At 32.8% G+C, this 24,694-nt stretch overlaps 1 protein-coding gene across 2 annotated transcripts in view; it reads right to left on the reverse strand.

The window, feature by feature from the left end:
* The window catches only part of LOC130898508 (polyamine-transporting ATPase 13A3-like), a 43,982-nt gene extending 19,702 nt beyond the window's left edge, over positions 1–24,280 (reverse strand). Inside the window, exons 1-2 of one of the 2 annotated variants that reach the window (XM_057807864.1) lie at positions 24,015–24,280; positions 1,234–1,331 (exon numbers count right to left, since the gene is read on the reverse strand). In XM_057807864.1, the coding sequence (XP_057663847.1) occupies positions 1,234–1,331; positions 24,015–24,036 (120 nt within the window). In that variant the 5' untranslated portion in view covers positions 24,037–24,280. Of the gene's footprint in view, positions 1–1,233; positions 1,332–10,235; positions 10,406–24,014 lie in introns of those variants that run through there. The other variant, XM_057807865.1, reaches the window with a different exon arrangement.
* Between the last annotated feature and the right edge of the window lie 414 nt (positions 24,281–24,694).

Below are 24,694 nucleotides of genomic sequence, written 5' to 3' on the forward strand. Positions count from 1 at the left end.
GCGAGGAAATCAAGCAAAAACGACCGCATTTGACTGAGTAGAAAGTGTTGTTTCATCAAGACTATGCACGAGCTAACACATCCGTTATTGCAATGGCCAAAAATTAATGAATTAAAGATTGAATTGCTACTTCATGCACCTTATTCACCAGATTTATCCCCTTCAGAAATTCCCCAAACTCAGCGAGGCAAAAATTGAACAGAGATTATTTGTAGGTCCACAAATATGCCAAGAAAAGCTTTGAAGAAAAACTGAATGATTAGGAAAAGTCGCCTGAAAATATTTTTTAAACGCCTAAAACAGATTTAATAAATGAATTTACAATGTCGTATGGGGTCTTTTTGATTTGGATTCTCGGTTGTTTGGGAGGAGGCGATTGTACTTGCCAGAAAACGCCTGTTATTGACATAAAACCATTGTGTGGTATACGATAATGTACTTAAACAAAGAAGAATAAAGAAAATAAGAGATAAGAGACAAACTATGGTCGAACATCATTCTAAAAATTTCCTTTAACTCCCTAGGAAGCTATACTACTAATCTGTAATATTTTTCTCGGGACAGTAGTATTGGAGGTAATCAAAAATAAGTGTATTGACCAAGAAGAAACCGAAGATGAAAAGAGTGGAAGAAGACTGCAACATTATTTAATCTATCGCTAAAAATTGTGTATGGAATGGAATAAAGACAACAAACGAAGGGTTGAAAAGCAATTCAAGAATTAATCGAGAGCATATCATGGACAAGAAGATGAAAAGGAATATTCTAATTAAGAAGACCGAAATGAATATTCAAAAAAGAATGATAAAATCTATACTAGATGATTTAGAATGTTGTATTTTGTTGGAATTTATGTGGAGAAAAACAGTTTCCATCATTGTGTAAATATGTTTTTTATGAAACAGCATTCTTTGCTTAAAAAAAGTAAATAAACCGAGGAAAAGTTATGGAAATATTATTTTAAAAGTGCTGAGTCCCTCGAAATGTTTTATTCTGCTTTTAAAAGGAGTCATATGAACACGTATTATGCTAAACGTCTAAGACCCTCACCGGTTGTTTTTATCATACAGTCTGTCGCAAGATGAAAGCAAGTTTGTCTTTTCATTATACAGTGTGTCAAATCTGTATATTTTACTCTACATCCGCGTTATTATAAAATACGAACACATAATTTATACAATTAAGGAATTTTTTTAATAAATAATGAACTTTTATTATTACTAAAAATCATACCATTTGATCTTCATTGCCATAGTTTAAATATCTTGTTGATTCTTTATTCAAACTAGTTCCGTTCGACTGATATTTCGATTTATTTCTCACGTGGGCATCTGCAAAAGAAGAATACAATAGTGAAACAGGAATATTCAATAAAATAATAGTCTAGTCAACAAGTGCTTTTTAGGTTAAATCTTTTTATTTTTCTTTTGGTTGAGGTTAATTCGATTCGGAACCGAATGCAAAAAGTTTTTGAGAAAATTGAGGATATTTCAAATCTGAAAAAAGATTTAAAAAGCACAGGAAATTTCCTATAAAAACCTTGAGTTCCAGAGCTGTTGGAACAATATTTATAATTTTTACCGAGGGTTGATAATACGTCTAAAAAGGGGTACATGCGTTTGCGCAATCCATGTCTTTTTCGAACACCTCAACAAACAATATTATTTAGAAGTGTTAAATATGAAATTCAAAATTTTAAAAAATTCAGGCATTTACAGGATAGATCAATAAATGATAATCTACCGCAAAACTTTTATCCTTACCATATGTACAAGGATATTCATAAAAACTATCGAATTGTTTCAATAAATAATAAATTAGAACAAATCATAAAGGGCATAAAGTATTATCGGAACATTTCACTAAACTGAAATATAAAAACTTCAAAAACTAAAGAATTAGTATTATATATCACGTTTCGGAAAACACATAAAGGCATAAAACAGCCCCTAATAATAAGTAGGGAAAGAAATGATGTAAAACAGATGGTTATTAGCAAAACACCATACATTGGCGATACATATATACATGCGAGGTCTGGCTATTAAATAACGAGACTGATCCCCTCACAACACACCTTTCCATACGTTTTTTCCATTGATCGAAGCAGTGCTGGAAGTGTTTTTTTATGAGCGCCTTTAGGAACTATGCCGTTTTTTGCTTTACCGCTTCCATCGACTCAAGTCGAGTCCCTTTCAAAGCAGATCCTTTTTTACATCTCTAACCTTTCAAGGATATCTGAATAGATCCGTTGGCACAAGAGTATTTGGTCAGGAGTCAGATTTTTTGTCATCAACTTCGCACAGACTTTTGTCATGTGTAATTCCTCGTGTAAAATTTTTCTAACCGTTTCTTTATCGGCGTTTACAGCCTTGGCAATCATTCGGATGCTCATTCGACAATCTGCACGCACAATTTGGTTGATTTTGGTCACTGTTTCCGGAGTTGAAACAGTCACAGGGCGACCTGGGCTCTGGTCATCTTCAGTGCTCTCTCGGCCTTCAATAAAGCGCTCACACCACTCAAAAACACGCGCACGAGATAGAGAATTGACTCCATAGGCCTCTTGCAACAATTTATAGCACTCAGTCGGAGTTTTTTTCAATTTAACGGGAAATTTGAGATTGATAGTTGCACCTGTTTTTCGTCACACATGGTTTTTGGCAGGAGGGATAACACGTTCGTTTCAAAGCGCTACTGCACAAATCCTATAATAGTGATGGAAACGTGTTTTGGGACGTGCATAGACAAGATATCTAGATAGCCAACGCACTACTCGTTTTTTACCTCATCTAGGGCGACCTCTAGGCGCGCAGTCTCGTTTTTTAATAGCTAGACCTCGTATTCCGGCTAAATTCAACAGTACTTACAAATGTAGGACACACATTTCAGTATTTTGAAAACAGATTGAAAGGCCATCGATACGATAAAAAGATACAATTGCAAATACAATTACAAATCATAAAATATGAAAAAAAATATTCAATTATAAAAATTCTTGAGACGGAATATAATACAAGAAAATGATCATTTTTAGAAATGGTTCACATACATAGGAACAAGAAAGCTGTAAGTGATAAAAAAAGATTTAATCAATTTGAGTAAAATTTATAGTTAAATAATCTTAATGCAACTACGAATAATGGTTGCTACGTATTTTTGAATTGCAACAACTAAGGAAAAATATTTTTTATGGTTGAAACTGGTTTTTAATTTTAAATCAATGTTGTAGGTGATCTATTGATTAATATATTATGCAAGTTTTCAAAATCAACACAATTTAGCAATAAATACATGAGGATATATCTAGAAGTGATGATCCTTCATCATCATAGGTTATCGTAGCCGATTAACAAACGCGATCATATTGAAGATCGACATTCTAGCAGCAACTGAACATTTTACTCTCATTGGCAAATAGTTATTTATGCAATAAGTGAGTAAAGTAATACTTTTTTTTCACGAGTAGGACGGTTTGACCGCACGAGTGAAAAATAGTTACTTTACTCACGTGTTTCATACAAAAATGTTTCTACGTCCTCCGCTACGGTACTTTTTTTATGCTTTTTGACCGATTCAGAAATTAATTTCTTTATAAATGCAAATGAAAGACAAAAACGTGAATATTATTTTCATTCATGTGCTTTGAAAGCATGTTGTTTTAATATTCTAAAACTGTATTTGATTTCTTGCATATTTTCAACATTTTTGTGCATATTTTGACTAAAATATTGGAATTTGTGGGTATGTTTTGGGATTTCCATTTACATATTTGGGTTTCCTGAGTTATCACCAATCTTATGTGGAATTATTCCAGGTCCACTTCCACTATTGATTTCAGTTTTTTTATTTAGCTTAGCTTAGCATTACTCATACATAAATATCAATATTTGTCGCAACAATCAGGAAAAAAATTATGAACAAATGATTATTTTTTATAACTGCTTCGAATCGAATTGGTTTTGCAATCGATTTTTAAAGCCGATTAAAAGTTCTTCCTAAAAAGAACCACTTTTAAAATTTTTTTTTAAACCAACGGTCCGAATCGGTTCAAATTTCACTGGAAGAGACGCCGACATTTCAAAATGTGATTGTCCTCATTTTATCGAACTATCAGTCTGTATGAATGATAATTTATAGACTATAGTCTAGTCATTATATACATTTGGAAATGCAAATGAACAGAAAAAGCCAAATTTTGGGTATTACGTGAGAGGGGGGTCTAGAAAAGCTCAAGTTCAAATTGTCGACCAAAATAACCGTGTGGCGCCATAGAGATCGTAATCCTGGTCGAAAATGAAAAATCAAAAAAACGATTTTGTAGGTCTAATCACGCTATATAAGTTTTATACTGGACATTTTTCGATATCTTTCACGAGAAAAAAGGAAATAGCGAAAAACAAATTTTTTCTCTCCAAATTTATGATTTTTTTTATCGATATCTCGATAACGATGATCTGTACGTGAAAAATGTATAGAACTTAAGTTGTAGATCGTACAGAGAGTAACAAAAAAGTATTGTATAAAAATTTTCGTATCTCAACGGGGAACCGAGTTATGATGAAAAAACTGAATTTAACCCTTTTTTCAAGATGGCGGAAAATCCACAGTTAACTTTTTTATTAGTTTAGGAACCTGTAACTGGATTTATTAATCTTCAGCTTGCCAAAATAAGATAGAATATTGTAGCGCATCATATGATCGATGTATTTCGGACCCACGCTGCAGTTGAATGCTACGCCGATGTAAAACAATATCTCGGTTTTCTAAATTTTCACCCACGACTTCGTCAATTATTGTCGTGTTTTATTGCTGGCGTCTTATCACAATGGCGTCTTGATGACAATTTTGTGATTATCAGAAGGCATGCGGTCCAAAGCGGTCGGGAATAATGCAACCGTTTCTTTATGTTGATGAAAAAACATTTAGAGCTGTTCCACAATATTGGTCTTTTCAACGAATTATTGTGTGCACAACGCTGATGAAGCAATTTTATAATTGCGTTGAAAAATGATACGTTACGGCGCTTTTTTTAACGAAAAAGCGTGAAAAAATAAACCGTTACGGTACTTTTTTGACCGATTCAAAAATTACATTCTTTATGAATGCGAATGAATGAAAAAAAACGAACGTAGAAAAAATGTATTATTTCTTTCAGTTCCCTCTATCGTGCCTCCATATAAATCGCATCTATTATACGTTCTAAATCAGAAACAGGAAGGTTTTGATAAAATAATTGCACGGCAGGATTAGCAGCACTTCGCGAACTATGTTAAGTCCAAGGACAATTTTCTAACTGCTCTATATATTCACTTGACGTCAAAGCACGTTTATTGTATCCCGCGACACAAAATTGAATTTGATGTAATGATTAGAAGAGATATTTTTATCAATTATTAAAATACGTATCTTTATATTTCGTTCTTTAAATTTGGGGCAATAGCAGAGTACTTTTTTTAGAATAAATTGTAAAAAAGAGCAATTTGTTTTTATTGTAGATGTCATTTAATCATATATGTAATACTCCTCTTTGGACAGTTTCTATAAGTGGAACAAATAGTGTATCGTTCTCTACCTCTCTCTCCTCCGAGCGCTTCAGTTAGTTTTGCGCATCTTTTGCGCGCATGAAGCATGCGCAGTATAGATAAAGTGTCTCGAACGACAGAGAGAGAAAATTAATACTGTCGGCACCGTAACTTAGAGGCATTTTTCTCATAAGAACTGTCCATATAGGAGTATTACATACATTACATGCATTTGATACTTTAATTGTCGTTTCGCTACTTAATAATCAAATAACGAACTCGATTCAATTAAGGAATTTGATAAAAAAAGCAAAATAATTGTTTTTAGTTTACATTTTACTATGCAGATGGCGTTATTATCAATTAGTATTATTTTGACAAGAATGAGCTTTCTCCGGATATTATTTATAAAAAAATATTTGTGAAATGATTTATTTAAAGCAAAATCTACTAATTATAATTAAAAATATAATCCAAGAGGCTAGTGCATAAGTGCTATCTTAATAAACAACCCAGTAAAATTGACTACGTACTTTCCAATCCCCGGTATTGCAGTATTATTATTGATCTGGGGTTGTACGCGCTCTTTCTATGACCAAAGATAACCCACGTTATATCCACGGCACTGTAAAACTTAATCACTGATTTAATTGAAGAAGTTCGCTGCATTCAGTCCAGCGTAATACGTAATACGATGGATAGATGCCGAGTTTCGCGACTGTCCATTTGTTCAGAAAGATTTGAAATGAATAACAATCTACTATAATATTATAAACCTAACCTAACCTCTATGAAAGACAAAATAAAATCCGTGACAATTATGCCAGTATACCTTCATTTGTTACGCGAATTGATAAAGTGTCATCTGTAGAAATTTGGTCGAATCAAAATAGGTAGTTACTTACATGTTGCCTAAATTACGCTAAAGGCAGCTGCGAAGCGAAGTGCCAAACAAAATTTTAGATCAACATAACTTTGTTTTTCGTACACCAATTTTGATCAAATATTACCTAAATGTTGCTCCAGGCTAAGCTGAAGAAATTAGTGAAAGTTTTATGAAAATCCGTCCTGTAGTTTAGCGTGTACAAACAAAAGTACACTTCCTTTATCACCTGCAATAATTTTTTTGAAAAACAAACCAACGGACAGAGTCACCGATTCTTCAGTTTTATTATAGTGTAGAAGATAGAAGAAAACAAAAACGTAGATGCCTCACGCGATCACGACTACTATGATTTGGATAATGCAACTCTGCAGTTCAAGAAATGTCAGTCAAAAATTCATTTTGACAAAGTTTAAAAATGAGTAACATTATTGGAAAAATAGATGATAGTGATGAGGAAGAATTTGTTGGAACCTCACCAGAAATTAGTGAAATAGCAAATACAGCGTCATTAAACTTATCACCTAGTAAATCAAGAAAACTATATTATAAACTCGTTCTAATCGTTTCAAAGAGTAGTGCTTCGATAAAAAAGTTGTAAATCTTACAGAAAATGTACTTCTTGCATATTTTTCAAAAAGATCGAATGATATTAAACCCTCATCACTTTGGTCTGAGTACTCAATGATGAGAGCTTGCCTTTCTACAAAAGAAGATATTAATATTAAAAAAATTACAAAAAACTAATGGCATTTATGAAGAAGAAGAAGCTCCGTTTTTCCAGTATTTGACGAATAAAGTAAATCAGTAATTATTGTTTAGCTTTTGTAAGACATTTTTAAAATAACTTGTTGTACATCGCTGCAATATTTGGCTTCGCAGGGGCATTTCGTAGAGATGACCTCCACTACTTGAGTATTGACGACATAGAAGTTCAATATTAATAAGAGAGAGAGATTCGTTGGTCTAAGTTTGGTAGAATAAGGATGATTTTTGTAAGGAGTGTGGCTTGTTTGAGTAGGCCCTGATAGGTCCTCTGCAGGGCTGGGGTTGTGGTCGTTTCATTGGATTGTGTTTGCCTAACTACTTCCAACGGGAGATTTTGGAAAATCTGAAAACGTAGTGAAGCTTGTAATCAAAAACGGCCCTTCTCGTTTTTATTTTTGTTTTTTTTGTTTATTTTAAATTTAATTTGAAGTGGGCGGGTACATCTGCGACTGTATTATTCCCTATCGTCCGTCATTTTGCTGGAGAACCGGTTCACCAGGGAAACCGCAGAAAACCTGCAACACCGACGATCGCCGAACTGTACAGGGTGGGGTGTTGGGGGTCGAAATTTATCTGATTGATATGAGTTAAGGTAGATTTCAGGGAGATCATCGTACGCTGTTGCTAGCAGTCGAAGTGGCGGATAAGGGATTTTTTTTTTGGGGATTTGAGCCGAGGGGCCGCATATTGTTGACCCAAGGGTTTCTTTCGCAGATGAGTTAGTTGGTTTGGATGGTACGAATCACATAGCGGGTTTGGAGGTCATTTAGGCGGTACCTGAGAATGGACTGCTCGCGGGTAAGGAGTTTTTTGAGAAGATATTCGGGCAAGGTGCTGAAGACGTTTGCTCTATATTCGATAATGGGGCGGATGTATGTCCAACTGAGTGTGTGAGTGAATTTCACACCCAGATAGACGGTTTCTCTGCGGATTTCGAGTCTCTCTCCCCAAAGTCTCAAGTAGAAGTTTTGGGGTTGATGTTTGCGCACGTAATTGGGATGTGTGAAGACGATGGCTTGAGTTTTTTGGGAATTGATAGATAGAATATTAATTGTAAAAGTGCAACGTTCAAAAAACTGACAAGGTGAGGTTGAAGAAGGATTAAATTTGATCGATATATATCGTAAATAGACGTCCCAGTCATATTCCACGTAAACGTTTTTTTATCAATTACCGAAAGGAAAAGTGCACTGTCCAAAATGTTGGTGTGAAAAAGTTTGCTAAAATCCTGTCCAAAACTGCAAAATTTTTGAATCCTGATCTGTACACAGATCACTGCTTGATCCGCAACACTTTTTGCAGATACTGGAGCAGATATACTAGAATGGCGGATGAAAATCGTCAACAGTAGCGGAAGGATACGTAAAGCAATCATTTGCAAACAAATTCAATGTTGCAAAATAAATATTTCACGCTGAAGAAAATGATAACAAGTACTAGTACATTTAGAGAAGGCACAAAGCAAGAAGTAGAATTAATAATAATAAAAAATGGTACAAATAATGTTTGAGAGTTAAATTATTCCTAATTACTAGTTTCTAACTTTCTCAATGTTGTTAATATTGTTAACTAATTACTGAATGCTCTTAAATTACGCTTTTTATTCTTCTGCACCTAAATAAAACATTTTTTTTTCATGAATGTATAAAAAATATTTTATGCAACTCGTGTAAAAAGTGTTTATTGCACTAGACGTGTAAACACTTACTTTTTGCACTCGTTTTGCTTTGTCCATAAAATTGTAAAATTAAGACAATAAATCTTTCTTTCTATCATTATTATTTTCATACGGCACTGTTTGCAATTATTTCCAAAGTTTTTTGGTGATTCCGAAAGCCTAAATACTATAAATTATGACTTTATTAATTTTTATATTTATTTCTGACCGAAAAACTTTTAAATTCCTCAATCAATTGCAGCTCGTGAAATATTCGCAAAACCTTATGCGGTAACAAATATTTTCTGTATAATTTAATATCAACAATAGTATCAGGAAATTCTAATATCAAATATTTTGATAAACACCAATTACGGCAGACGTCGAAATATATTTTATTTTCGATAAAAAATAACAGGAAGTAAAACCTGCAATTCGTGACCAATCATTGACCAAGCGTATCGATTAAATACGACAGTTGATTAAGTAAACAGAATAATGATAGTTTTTAACTATCGCCTAAATAGAATTATAATGGATTACATCCGCAATGTTGTGGTTTTTGTTTAAACATTACCGTAACCGATATTGAAAATATTTACTTCTCATATTAACCATGTTTAATATATTAGTTCTACTCTTATTAATTTTTTTAAAAAGTGTTTTTAGTTTTACTTCTTTTTGATTGGTTTATATTCTTCTGCAGAATGCATTGCGTTTGGTGGAAATGCACTTTTCTTTCAAAGAAAATTAGAATAAACTTCTTTCTATTTATCTATATGATGGAAGAAACAATATGTCTCTGTTATTTCCAACTATTGTTTTGTTTTTTTCTTGGGTTTTACAAGAATTACAAATAAAGTCGTTGTCGCAAAGTTCAGGTATATGACAGAGTTTCATAGTCCAAGGCGTATGCGTTTTTACAAATTAAAACTGGCAGTTAACGTGTTAATTTATTATTGTATTGAATTGTCTTGTCTTTAGATCTCTTCTTAATGATAAATAGTTTCCAAAATAGGTAAAAAATTATTTTTCAATCAGGAGAGTCCTAAAATAACGACAAAACAATATAAAAGATCTAAGAAATAAAAAATAAGACTTATTATATCACTTATCACTTTGGAAGTTGCTAAACTGTTTAGAGTGATATTTACACTTCTTTACGATATTTTCCAAAAATTTTATTGAATCAAAGTATGCTCCACAATCGCACCGGTAATTATTTTCCTTAAGTTCCATTTTTTACAAAATTATTTTTTCATAAAAGCACGAATAAAAATATTAATAAATGAATAATAGATTATTTTGTAAATTATCAATTCTTGTTATTTAAATTGTTTGTTTTCATAAATTAAAATGTTTTTCGTGTTCACAAATATATGTCTAATGTTCAAAAACTCACCCATGTTCGAAATAGGCAGGACCACCACACAACAAATAATCAAAAAAATATAAATTAAGTCAATTTATAGATTTTTCTCTTAATATATTGGCGGTAATATGAAATTAAGTTTTATCGATGAAAATATTAATCCTTTTATGGATGTACCCATATACAATTTTATTTATTACTTATATATGTACACCCACGTTCGATTTAAAATTATTGATATATATATATATATATATATATATATATATATATATATATGAGTTTAATATTTCGACAACGTCAATTTTGGTAAAATATCGTTAGCTTAGAGGTAAAAAGTGCATTTTTTTCTAAATTCGAGAAGTTTGTTAATATTATCATTTCTCATGAGTAAAGAAAGTCTCCAAGTGAATATAGCTACTATAAATGAACATAGAGATTGAAAAAATTCACTATACAACGAGGATAGTCCCAGACGTACCTGGCCAACAAAAATTATGGAAGAAAATATATTTATTAACAACCTACATCATCTCTTAATTGTTGGGAAATCTTTGATCACTGAACCATTTTTTAAGTCAGGGAACAGAAAATAAACAGAGGGGGTTAAATCTGGCGAATAGGGTGCATGAAGTAGCAATTCAAACTTTAATTAATTAATTTTGGCCACTGCAATAACGGATATGTGAGCTGGTGCATTGTCTTGATGATACAACATTTTCTTCTTAGTCAAATGCGGCGGTTTTTACTTGATTCCATCGCGTAAATGCTGCAATAAGTTCGCATAACACTCGCCCTTGATAGTTTTTCCTTTTTCAATATAGTTAATGAAAATTATCCAATCGCGTAACCCAAAAAACCGACGCCATTATCTTATCTGCAGATGGAACAGTCTTTGCCGGTTCTCCCTTTTCAGTCCATTGTTTTTATTGTCCTTTGGTTTCAAATGTAAAGTGATGGACCCACGTTTCTTCCATAGTTATGAAACGGTGCAAAAATTTGGCTTTATTTCTGTGGAACACTCGATGGAAGCATCTTCACGACGCTAACTGGCACCCATTTTGCACATTGCTTTCTCATATCCAAATTTTCAGTTAATATGCGATATACCGTATTTTTGAAATGCCTACTATGTCTGCCAGCTCGCGCACTTACAGTCGACCATCATCCAGTACCGCTTTGTGGATTTTCTACAATATATCTGGTGTCGTTATCTCATTTGGTCGACCACTGCGATGCTGGTCTTCGTAGGTCGTACGGTCTCGTTTAAACTCTGCTACCCAATATATTACTGTTGATATCGAAGATCAGGCTCACCCAGATTAGAATGTAGTTCGGATTGTATATCAAATGTAAATGTAAATCTAAGTTTTGCATCATATAACGATGACCAATTTTTTTCATGTTCACCGACAAGCCACGGATATCGTTCGTACGCGCAAATGCATACACGTACTATCATTTGTCTTTGTACTCACTTGAGCAATTTTACGTGCACAGCGTGCATGCACATACGAATTTTCAGATCAGTACGTAGCTTCAAATAACTTACTTTTCGATTGAACTGTATTATATTCAAAAATATAAAGGATACTGACATTATTGAGTTTCTTTTTCTATGATTTTCAGGTCTATGCAACTTCATTCAAGTGCTTTTAAAAAAATAAATGTAATATAATCCTTTTCGGCGATTTCTTCAAGTACCATTTCGAAGATTGCGGAAGCTGCATCCTTCTATAGGTCAGTTGATAGTACTACATTAAAAAAAATTCGCAGGTTCCTAAGCCAAGAAATCCTTCTCGTTCCAATAGATCTTTTCCTCACAATTTTTCCTAGGATTACGAACTATAGGATCCTATATTCCGAGCCTCTTATCCTACATTGCGGATGCTTCTAGTCATCGCTCAAAATATGCGTTGAGGATCCAAGCTTCTACACCATACACGAGGATTAGAAATATAGAGCATTTGAGCATCCGCGTTCTTAGCTCCAAGCTCAATTTGCTGTTAAAGAAAAGCTTCTTGATCTTCATAAACTCTTTCCAGTCTTTCAGTTTCTACATTTAGTTGTTCAATGGGCGCTTCAGCTTTGATGGCAAAGATATATTTGATCTTCTTAACGTTAAGTGTCAGATACGACGATAAGAATGTGTAGTCGCCGAAACTTTCAACAAGACAATCGTGGATTTATCCAAGGATGGATGCTGGACATTATTCAAAATGATTTCTATATCTAGCATGGTTTCGACGAGAAGTACTGAGTCTTCTGTCTAGCGCAGATTGTTCAGTGCAGTGTCGATTTGACGCCGGGTTATTTATACTTTTGGGGTTCTTAATTAATCTTCCTTACTTTCTGATTGAAGGACAGGAAAGTTTAAAAGGGATTCGTATATCGTGTGATGTATTCGATATAATTAATATTAAAAATAATCTATCCATTTATAAGTGATTTTCATGGCGATTGTAGAGAAAATATGTTTCGATACTTTACGCGCGCCCTGTATATTAATCTGACAAAGTGTATGAGTCTTTTATAATAACAATAAAATACTTATAGTTTATTTGGGAAATAAGAATCATAAAACGATTTTTCGTAAATGTATAATGCCGAATTTCTGTAATATAACTTATTTTACATCGATTTTGATTTAGATAATTTAATACTTATCTACACAATATTATAAAATTTTATTATTTTTTATAGTTACAACAAAAGTCTAATGAAAATTAATACAACCATAGATATATTTTGAGGCGATGGTAATACTTTAATCTATCTATAATGTTAGGAAACATAATATAATTGAAACTGAGTAAGAGAGAATTCAAGAGGCCCGAATTCCGTTCGTTCAATAGGATTTAAGTCCGTGCTGATGGCAGGTCAGTCTAAAATTACAATATCTATCTGTTGAAGGTATTGGTGTAATAATACAACAACACAAAGCCTAAACATGTGGTTCGAAAATCTCTGTAATGTACATATGAACAGTTAACCAATTCTGTATAAGCCTTTAAAGATATATCACCTCACAACATAATAGCTCCTCCTCCAAAATTTGTCTTCTATTACAAGGACACCTTCGACTATCTCTTCTATAAACAGATATTCTCCAGTCTGAAGGTCATAAGAAAATCTTCACTCCAATCTTGAGTATTCCATTTCGCTTGATCTGGTGCAAATCTTAACCCAGCTGCACGGTGTTCTCTAGTTAGTTGATGAGTAGTGTCAGCTACTCTGGTGCTAATTTCAGCATTTCTTAAAACATTTCTCACGGTTTCTGAAGCTACTCTCATATTTCGAGCTTCAGCAACTCTTGTTAAAGCTGTTTTGCCGTTCCATGTCTTCTTCGTCTTGCAGTCTTAAAAATCGTTTGTCGACGCAACCACCCGAAACACAATTGAGTTCTGAATGCTCCCGTCTTCCATAAGAGCAGTTATTCTAACAATTTGCTACCTTGTTAAACTTGAAGATCTGTTTACATGCTATTCCATCTTCAATAATAGTTTGAAAATGCCCAATAAAACAAATATAATCTCGATCCGTGCTGAACAAAAACTGATAAGAAACAGCTACAATGCTGTCCAGCTACAATGAAATATTAAAATTCAGCGAATTCGCGCAGCGCCTTTCATCTGTTTTTTATAAATGGTGGTCGCCCCTTTGAAGAGCTTTTTATTATAGTAGGCGGATTATTACAGTATTTCTTTAAATAATTTCTAGGTAAACATATTTATTTATTTCTTGTGTTTCTTTTTGTTCTAGAATTTTGTGAACTTTATTTAGGTATATAAATGATTTGTATAAACGCAGTTTAGTTTTATTTTTAAATAAATAGTCGTAGTGAAAAGGAATCGCAAAAATTATTCAAATGCTATTTATAAGTAAATTATTATAAGTTAAGTGTATAAATAAATTATGAACGTAAGAGATAGTGTTTATAATTTACCCCACGGATACGAAAAGTGTAAAGAAATACAAAAAACGAAGATAGGTTATGTTATTAGATACTTCCCTGACTTTAAAAACGTCCATTAAATAACATGCTTTTTCTATATAGACTATTTCAACGTTAATCAGTACAACATTTATTTTAGACTAAGTATTATGATCACTTGTGACCAAACAGTTGTAAAAATGTCGAACGCATTACGTTAGTAACTGGATCAATTTTATGTCATAAATTGAATGACGAAATGATAAAAAACAAAAATTATATATATACTGACGTATTTATAGAAAGGGGATATCAACTTAAAATGAATTTCTGTGAAAGCAGGAATAAAGAAATGTTAAGTGAAGAAAACAAAATGAAAAAGGGCCGAGTACGTTGAAGAGCTCTACTGAACAAATAATAAGCAACTGATTGTGAAATTGGAGCATAATAAAAACCAAGGTTACTAGCATAATAGAAGGTTTTTGACAATAACAAGCTACGCAGTTGACAAGTGACGTAACCGGTTCTTCACAGCTGTGAATTCGTTAGTTAGAAATATATTCGTTTGTACAGCCAAATCAGCAAGAGATAACACACATCCTCATAACTAACTCGAACGTAATGTTAGTGAGGTTCTGTTTGACATAAAAATATAAACAAAATAAAAATGTAAACATAATGACGTAGCTGGTGTTCTAGTAGCTGATCGTTTGTTTACAAAAACATGCGCACCTCCTATTATTGTAGTAACCTTGATAAAAAACTATGGACTATCAATAACAAATTATAGATTCTTCTTCTTCTTTTCTCTATTGGCCTTTTGCCTAACGACATACAACATATAGATAATCACCAAAAGAGGACTGAATTACAACAAAGTAATATGGAAGCGAAAGCCATACATATGAATATCAAATAAAGTATGTTTTAATAATTTTGACACATCATTTAGAAGTTCAAAAATAGGTTGTAATAATAAAATATCAAAATGACTTTGTAAACAAAAAATTGTTTATTTTCTTGACATTAGTTAGTTAGTTCTTTTTAATGTCATCTGTATCAAAAAGTGGGAAAGCGGAAAAAGCATTTTTAATTTGACTGAACAGATCCCTAAGGCCCCTTTCACACCAAACGAATCCGAATCAATCTGGATCACTCCGAATCAAGTTGAATCTGATTCGTCATCTCCACTCTTTCACACCAGCTGAATCAATGCGTCATAAATCGCACTATTTTCTTTAACTTATAAAATTAATAACTCCACGTCCATCTCGTATGGTTGTTGATTCAAGACTGACCGGACGAGGAATCTGACAGGTTGAATCAAGTGCGACCTCGAATCAAACCTGATTGAACCAGATTCGTCCGGTCTGAAGGCGGGAAAAGAGTCCCTTCACATTTAAACGGAGCGCTCGAAGCCGAATCTTGGTCAATCAGATTCAACTTGATTCGGAGTGATTCTGATTGATTCGGATTCGTTTGGTGTGAAAGGGCGCTAAGCCTCACATACTTCTCATTTTCAAAACCAAAATATTTCACGCAGAAGCATTTACAGTGCTATAGCCGAATGTGAAGAAGAGATACCATGTACGAACTTCCCAACAAGTGTAAAACCATTTTTTACCCGAGAATGAATATAAAGACTGGTAAGAAAAATAAAATACTAAGTCATTGTGTACGTAAGAAAATTAAATTGCAAACAATATTTCAGAAAATTTCATAAAAAAAGGAAATATTTGTTGGCCAACAGATCCGTGAAGTTATAAAAGAGTTTGAGAGTCTCTTATATGTCAGTGAAAAAGCTGTTCAAAAAGGTTGTCCAAGAGAAAGTGCAAATATTGAAAATGTCGAGGTTGACTTATTAAAAAAATTTCAACAGATAGAAGTGAATCTTCCATTGAAGATCCATTTACTGCAATAATATTTTTTCCCTAACAACTTATGAAGTATGATTTAAGAATAGGTAGATTGTTTTCATGGATATATGAGGATTTTTGAAGAACGTCATCAGGTATTTTGGGATGAAAATATGTTGAGAGTTTACTGGTTAATAATAAGAGAAACTGACTGAAAAATAACTATAAATAGAGGCGAAAAATTTTGTTCCCTTGTGATATCTATATCACAAAAGCTTTCAACACAACCTGGCACCATAGCTATATTAAAACTCCTCATTCACTTCAACCTCAAAACAACAAACCAACGGAGATCCTCATTGCTATCAATAATATATTAAACCATCACTCGAAACTAGTTAAAGACAGATCATATGTTTACGACCTGGTAATATTTTCCATGGACAAGGGCATCCACTCGATTCAACGCGTCTAAGAAACTTTAACTCAACTTAACTGCAAATTTCAACTTAGAATTTTCTTTCTAAAAAAGATCCTACGTACCAGAATTAAAGCTTAATAAAAATTGTTTAAACTATGCCGATAACATCGGATTTCTTGGAATGATTTTTCACAAAAACTTAAAGCAGTACGTACCGCCTTGTGAGAATAATTACAAGCAAATTCTGGGGATCTGATTATATATGTTTAATGCATTTTATCAAGTACTTATTCGCTCAAAGATAGTATATGCGACTGCCACAAAAACTACCTTAAACCGACCAATAAAAAGCCTGCTGCCATCAGCATGAACCAGCAGAATTCTGTCTACTCCCTCAATCGCTGTGCAAATTTAACAAATTAGAAACTCCTAATACCCTAATCAGGAAATAATTCCCCTGCAGACTTGATAAGTTTTCACAGTTTTACTTCGCATATACAGCCCTCAATGTCATTACAGTACACTAAGTCGTTTTCTTTAGAAAATAAATCGACATATGAACTGTGACGTTTACTGTATAACTTTAACTCCCGTCTTAAGCAGATTTCACTATTTCAGTCTTAAACTTAAGAATTCAGCTTTTTCTTTGGGCAAATATCTTGTTGGATCATTAGTCTCCAATTGGTTAATCATACACCATAAGCTGAAGAAGGGATAGGAACTTTTTCCGAATGAGGGTTTTTGTTACAGAAGACACCTCCGCGGTTTTTATCGTATGTTTCCATTTTCCCAAAAAGCCTTTGACATTGTCCAAGCTAAAATTACAGTCGCTTATGTGATTGATATTGATTTACAAAAGGCGTTGTCCATTAAATCAACTGGTCAAATTTCTGTGACATAAGATACAGCAGCACCCATCCTGATTGAGAATATCCAGGTTAAAAAATGCACGATAGCACTACTTAATTGAAGGTGTAATAGTTTTTTGGCTTTTAGGGGTATATATATATATGACCGAAAACGGCCAGTTTCCGTTTAAAACAGCCACTACGCGTTCCGTGCGCCTTTCGTTTGCCAGAACGCGTTGTGGCTGTTCTGATACAGCTAGAACCCGAATGAAATTATTTTAGATTTGGAAGACGTTAGTTCACGTAATATAATGCTGTTTATTAATAATAGTTTGGTAACAAAATAGTACAACACTCATAGTTTGAATAAATGTTTAATGACAACGTTTTTATATATGTTTTATATCCTTATAGTCAATAGTTAATATAAATTATTAACAGTCGTTTTAATGTAAAAAGTTAGGTTAGGTTACGTTAGGTTAGGTTAGGTTAGGTTAGGTTAGATTGGGTTAGGTTAGTTATATTTACTATTGACTATATGGATATAAAACATATAAAAACGTTGCCATTACATTTATTCAAACTATGAGAGTTGTACTACTTTGTCACGAAACGATTATTATTCTTCAAACGTCTTCTTAATCTAAAGTAAATTCATTCGGGTTCGGTTAAGTTAGGTCTGGCAAACGCGAGGCGCACAGAACGCGTTGTGGATGTTTTAAACGGCCACTGACCGCTTTCGGTCTTTGAACAAAATAAGTCGGAAGAATCAACACATTTCCCTGACATTTTACTCGATTCAGCTGTCAACACTAACTTCAAAAGGCCACTTCGGAAAAATGATTGATGATAACTTTGAGCTACTTACAGAATTTAACGAAAAAGTGATGTTTTGGTAAAAAAAATATTGAAGCGATTTCAGATGTAAATGGCAAAAACTGATATTTTTCTGTTGCCTTTCTGTTACCAATGAAATGAACAACAGATTCGGTTCGAGTTACTTTGAGTATTGCTTAGTTTTATTTTGACATGGTTCGTACAGGGCCGGATTAAGCTAGGGGCTTGGGGGGCTATAGCCTCGGGCCCCAGGTCCAAGAGGGCCCCATCATTTGGAGATCATTCTGTATTTTTTGATGTGTTTATACCACAAATCTAACGTATTGATATTATTTTGTGAATTTTTCCGGGTTTTCGAATTTCTTAAGGGGGCCCCGTCATTATTTTAGCCCCGGGCCTTATAATCCGGCCCTGGGTTCGTACTAGGCAAGTTTTGAAAATTAATAAATTATTTCTGAAATCATACATGACAAATAATTATTTATGATGTGAGCGTTAAAAGTGATGTTTTATTTTGTGAGTGAAAATGAAATCACTTTAAACACAAATTTCACACAGTGTTTTTTGTATAACTGCCCTATTTTAATAATAAAATAGACAAATTTGGAATGACATTAAACTTCAAAATGCATTTTAATATTCAAATAATCACAAAACCGCGTCAAAAAATATTTTCCACGTAAACAATCACTTTTAACACTGTTAGCTGTCATTGTCCTTTGTAGTGTAATAGTATTAATATCCTTTCAGGTTGGACTAAATCAACAATAATGAATAGATTTCTGTTATTATTTAAAGTAATTAAAATTAAGTAAAAAACATCGATTGTAAAACGCCTAGTAATAATTTTCATAATTTATTTTACAAATCAAAATCCCATTTAATATATTGTACACCCAATATATATATAACTACTTACTATTTCTTGAAAACATTTTTATTAGATGCAAAATTAACGGGGGTGTCAAGTTATAATTAAAAACTCGTTAAATAAGAAGAAACAAGAAGTAAATTTCATGTTAGAATACACGTGTCGATATAAAAAACACGTTATCTGAAAGCTTGTTCTCCGCAAGGACAATACCAAACGAAATTTATTATAAAAACGGGATATAATTATGTTATTATTCAAATTTTACTTCTATAGTCTAGTCAACATCTTCAAAACGTGAAAAATAGTAATAAAGCTCCTAAAAATATAACAGTTTAATTCCAACGGGACCTTATTGTTTGAAATGTTTAGACGACAGAATAATTTTTCCAAATTTTTAAATTAATATTTAGTGCATAAAAAGAATTATTCATTGCGGTGTGCTGCTGTCTTCAGAGGCGATACGCTCATTCCGTAACGAACGCGCGGAGCCCTATTTTCGACGTTAAATTAAAATGATTGATGATGTAGATAGAGTTCCGGGAATAAAACTTTTTTATTGGATATTTCCTTCTCTTTACGAATCTTTCTATTAAATTTCTTAACTCTTAATATTTCTCGAGTTACAAAGAAAAAACAAAACGCCTTTTTTCGTCTTAATTTCTGTAAAATCCTCAAAACACCTTTTTCACATTTTTGAAGATGTTGACTGGACTATCTATTGCATATTGTAAATCACAATAAAAAATCTATGCGCAATATATTATTCAAAATTCGATTTTTTCAAATTATTCAAACATAATTACGAGATGTTTCCGTTGTAAAAGAATTTTTTTCCAATTCGACGACTTGTGCCTATAATATCATATAAAAATGAAGTTTTAAAACATTCTTTTCTCTCAATGGGTCAGTTAAATTAATGAAATTCGCATCAAAGGGAAATTAATCATAAACATATGATATACAGTCGGTTTTCATATGTGGAAATTTAAACATGCCATCAAGAATCTATATAAACTTCCATCACTAGAAGTTATATAAAAGATCGAAGAGTAAGATGGTTAGGTTAGGTTAGGATGCCGAAGAACAGTTGTATTAAAAGGATCAAAGAAGGAGGTAACCTCACCTAACCTAACCTAACCTGGAAGCCCAAAAAATGGTTGGATTCAATGTTGGGACATATTAGAGAGGTAGAACCGAATTGGAGTGTAAAAGTACTTCGGTTTTTGGCCTCATCCTATAGTAAATAGAGTGTGTTCGCAAAAATCTTTATGCACGCATCAGTGACAAGTCTTATCAATTTTTTCGCAAAGTTTCAACAATTAAAAATTGGTCTAAGTTGTTTCGCTGGGGATGAGAATCGTTAGAAGATGACCCATGCGCGGGGGGTCCTGTGTTGCTGACTGGTTCAGAAAACTTTAAATTAGTGCAGGAAATTGTGGCCGGCGCTTAAAAATAACAAAATTGCCACACAGACAGTCATTTATGCGAATTCTAAGGATCCAACGAGAGCTTTTAAATTGGTGCAAGGTGAGTTAATCGAATTCTTGACGCAGGATACAAACAGCGTTGAGTAGAAGGTTGTAAGTGGGAACAAAGAATGTGATGAAACTATGATCTTTTACTATGATCGAACATCCAAAAGAGAATCCATGGAGTGGCATTAGAAACGAGTGACCGTGGTAAAAAAGCAAAGGTCACGAAAACCACAAAAAAGATACAATATTTTGGAACTAGGCGGTCCTTTTGGTTGAATTTAAGAAATCAAATACAACCATGAACGCGGCATATTACTTTGACATACTAAAGCAGTTACTTATGACCACTGACTAGTTTCGACGTTATTAACCCTCATCAGAGTAGTATAACAACCTCACGTTCGAGTAGAAACCCGAACTTAGACAACGTCAAATAGCGCAGTTATTTGGTTCATATAGTTACACATTTCCCAGTGAACTATCTGGTCTATAGCCCTTTCCTTGCAATTGCGAGCCATTGGGGATGTTGATACCGACAAAAAAGGTCTATGGATATTGAGTTACAGCTCCTCAAGAGCGTGATGTTCATTGACCTTTTTTTATCGATACAAACATGCCCAATAGCTAGCAATTGCAAGGATAGGGTTGTAACCACTGATTAGTTTCGACGTTATTAACCGTCATCAGAGTGGTATAACAACCTCATGTTCGAGTAAAGACCCGAACTGAAGACAACATCAAACAAAAACAAAAAAGGTCGATGAATATTGAATTATATCTACATTGATGAGCGTGATGTCAATCGACCTTTTCGACGATATGTAATTCAACATTTTTATTTAATTTCTTATTTTTTAGACCTTTTGATAATGAGTAAAATAGTTCGAAACATCAAATTTCCATCTTCCATCTGACTTTGAAAAATTATAAAAAGGAAGAAATTTTTAAATCAGAAGAGACCTAAAATCAAGAACATTTAGAATATATAAATTCGTACAATGTTTGAGATACAATAAAGATTATTATTATTTATATCTGCTTAAATTATTAATTTCATATTATTTATCTCAATTCTAAATCTGTGTATGGGTGCATTCACTTCAAATAGACGTCTATATTTATTTCAAAATATTTTAATGTATTCGTTAACAAATCAATATAAATATTTACTTTTTCCCCAGTTTAGTACAGACAGTGAAAGTGCATTACACTTTTTTAGTATTTGTATCTGCAATAACACATAATATCAAACAGGTTTTTTTTAAGATATTCGTGACCCCGAACATTAATAATGAGAACAGTTTTTATCTATCGGTTTTTGTTTTCGAAATTTAACGCATGTGAGTAGAAAAATAACCTCAAAAATGAATTTAATAATAATTTTCTTGAATTGATTGATTGCTTTCAAACGCTAGTTAGTAATTTGCCATTATATGTAGTACCACATAATCTTATATAGTTAAATGTCTACTTCCTGGTGCTTATGCTGTCACCAAGTTCGTTCAGACAGCATATATCGAGGCCACAAATGTTTTCTATGCGTTAAATTCGAATTTATCAAAAGTTTCAATAGAATTTCAATCATTAACTAGTAGTCAATAACAATTAGTTATATTTAGGTAAAATCATTGCAACTTTACATTTCTATATTCTTAGGTCAGAAAATTTCTATTCGATATACATAATATATTGTTCTCTAGTAGATTATTTTTTCCAAGTTCCATGGTATAATGTATTCCATAGACGAATAAACCACAGTTAGTTGCTGTTAATGTTAATTTAAAAATTCATTTGCTAGTTACCTAGATGCCTAAATTTCGTGAAATGTAAACCAAATTTAGGGCGGTTGTTAACATAGCAACTTCTCTCTGTACTATTACATAATCTTAGTACTATTAAGCAATCTAAAGGCCGTTTGACATGATTTATTACAACGTGAAATGCAATCCCAGAAATCTAGTTACTTTTGACTTAACAGATCAACTGGCTTTCGTAAAACTTAGTTTTGTTATTGAGGTTAGGAATTTGTTAAATTTTACTAGGGGAATTTTAGTTATTGGCAGCCATGATACAAAGGCAAGAGACTTACATAATGTCAAGCGACGTGCAATATAGCAGACAATTTTTTGCACGTTGTATTGCATCATGTTAAGCGGCCTTAATAAAATATCAAAACACGCGCCGTGGGGAAAACAAATATTTTTGTTGTAAGTGCAGTTTTCTTTTCGGAAACATCATCGTCTTTTTTCCACTATGCATTTTTTTGTCCAAAGTAGGCCAGGGGTGAATAAAGTATATTGGAAACTTGTGGAAACTGAGCAGGATTTTGACTAAAGCTCTTTCAATCAAAATTTGTTTGTCCTTATACCTACCACTGGGTTATCACTTTGCAACCTTAGAATGTTTTAATAAACATGAACGCAACAGTTAAAACTAATGTTCAAATATAACTGCCGTGATTTAACAGACAAAAATGTCCTACATTTTGTAAATTGCTTGAATGCTTACTTGCAAACTGAGAAATAAAACTTCGGAAATATTCAGCTACAGCTTTCTTTCTTCTTTGACACTATGAAACAAAAAAACAATTCGAAACAACTCTCACTAGCGGAAAAGCCAAGAAAAGCTAACAGAGTAACATACGAGAAACGCAATTGTTTACCCAACGGCCGGCAGTTTAACGTAGATTAGCTGTTTTCTTAGATTGCCTAAATGTGGCATTTTGTGCATTTAGACAAGAGCTAAAGCTAGTGAAAAGAAAAATAATAGTAGACGAAATCTATTGGAAAAGGACGGGACTAAACAAAATAGAAGGTAAATGAGTTCCGGGCGAACTGTAGTAAATTATTTGAATTTGCGTTTTATGGTAGAAAATTAAACATTAATGTTGTAGGTAATTTAAAATTCTACCCCTTTTGTATCAACACTTTTCTCGTATAACCTCAAAATATATGTAAGGAATACGAATAACCAAATTTTTAGTTTTATATTTTATTCTGTATCTAGATAATTAGATAGATTTTCCATCTAAATCTTCTTGACGAGGGTTTTCAAAAAATTCTAACATTCTATTTTAAAAATGCAAAGTTTATAGTGAATTTCCTTTTTTTTTATTTTAATTTGGAATGACTGTATTTGAATACATATTGTACCTCAAACACATTTCAATATATTAATGAAATTTATTCAATAATTTGCAATGTTTAAGCAATTCTGCAAATTATTTTTTAAAGACGTATACTTCAGGTGAAAAATGGCAAACTGATTCAATAAACAAATTTTGTTAATCCTGTTGATCACCAAACCAACCCCCTTTCTTAATAGTAAGCACAAGAAGTAAATAAACGTCCAAAAAAGAAAATATAGAAACATTTTTCGGTAAGAGTCGAAAAATTAAATCCCAGGGCAAAGAACCAAATTTCAGGACTGAAATTAGTTTATATTTCAATTATTACAAAAAATAGGAACGTTTCTAATCAAAATTATCACAATTTAAATAAATGCATGAAAAATTCTGTAAACTAGGAAAAAAAATTTATTTCCGGTATAAAGTGACTTCCTTACCATAAGCTTGACACTTTTTCATACCGCCCCACACGTGTTAGATTTAAGGCGACTTCCCGCACAGCACCGCAACCAATTTTATAACAGATAGGTACCGCACTCGACATGAAACTACACAGTCTGTAAGTTTATTAACATATTCATTTATTTACCTACTAGCATTGGAGGTAAATAAATACACAGAATATCTACATATACATACTGATATAAAGGTGATTGCGCAAGACAATTTTTGCGTAAAAAATGTGACAAACAGTCGAACAAAACGAGAAAAACAACTGTCGAAATCGGTTATTTCGTACTGTACTTAACTCTAGAAATCGGTTTAATCATTCCCTTGATCAAAAGTTTAATCGAAAATTTATTTTTATTGAAAAAACGTTATTTTGTGAAATGTGGCTCTCCAATGGTATTATTTTATCACGTATCGTATACTATCGTTTGTTTTTAGTTATTCAAAACGTAGTTGTGAATTAAAATGCATAAAACATACGAGGCCTCCTAAAAAGTTTCTAACCTAAAAAATAAACAAGTCATTTTCGTCGATAATCATTTTTATTTTGCAACATAGCCTTCTGTGGAGTTTATATACTTTTTCCTTTGTTGATTTAACCTTTTTAATCCTTTCAAATGATAGTTGCCGTCTTTCTCCTCAAAATATGCGTCTACGAATGCTATAA

This window comes from Diorhabda carinulata, chromosome 10 (genome assembly GCF_026250575.1).
Source record: "Diorhabda carinulata isolate Delta chromosome 10, icDioCari1.1, whole genome shotgun sequence".
Classification (NCBI taxonomy): Eukaryota; Metazoa; Arthropoda; class Insecta; order Coleoptera; family Chrysomelidae; genus Diorhabda; species Diorhabda carinulata.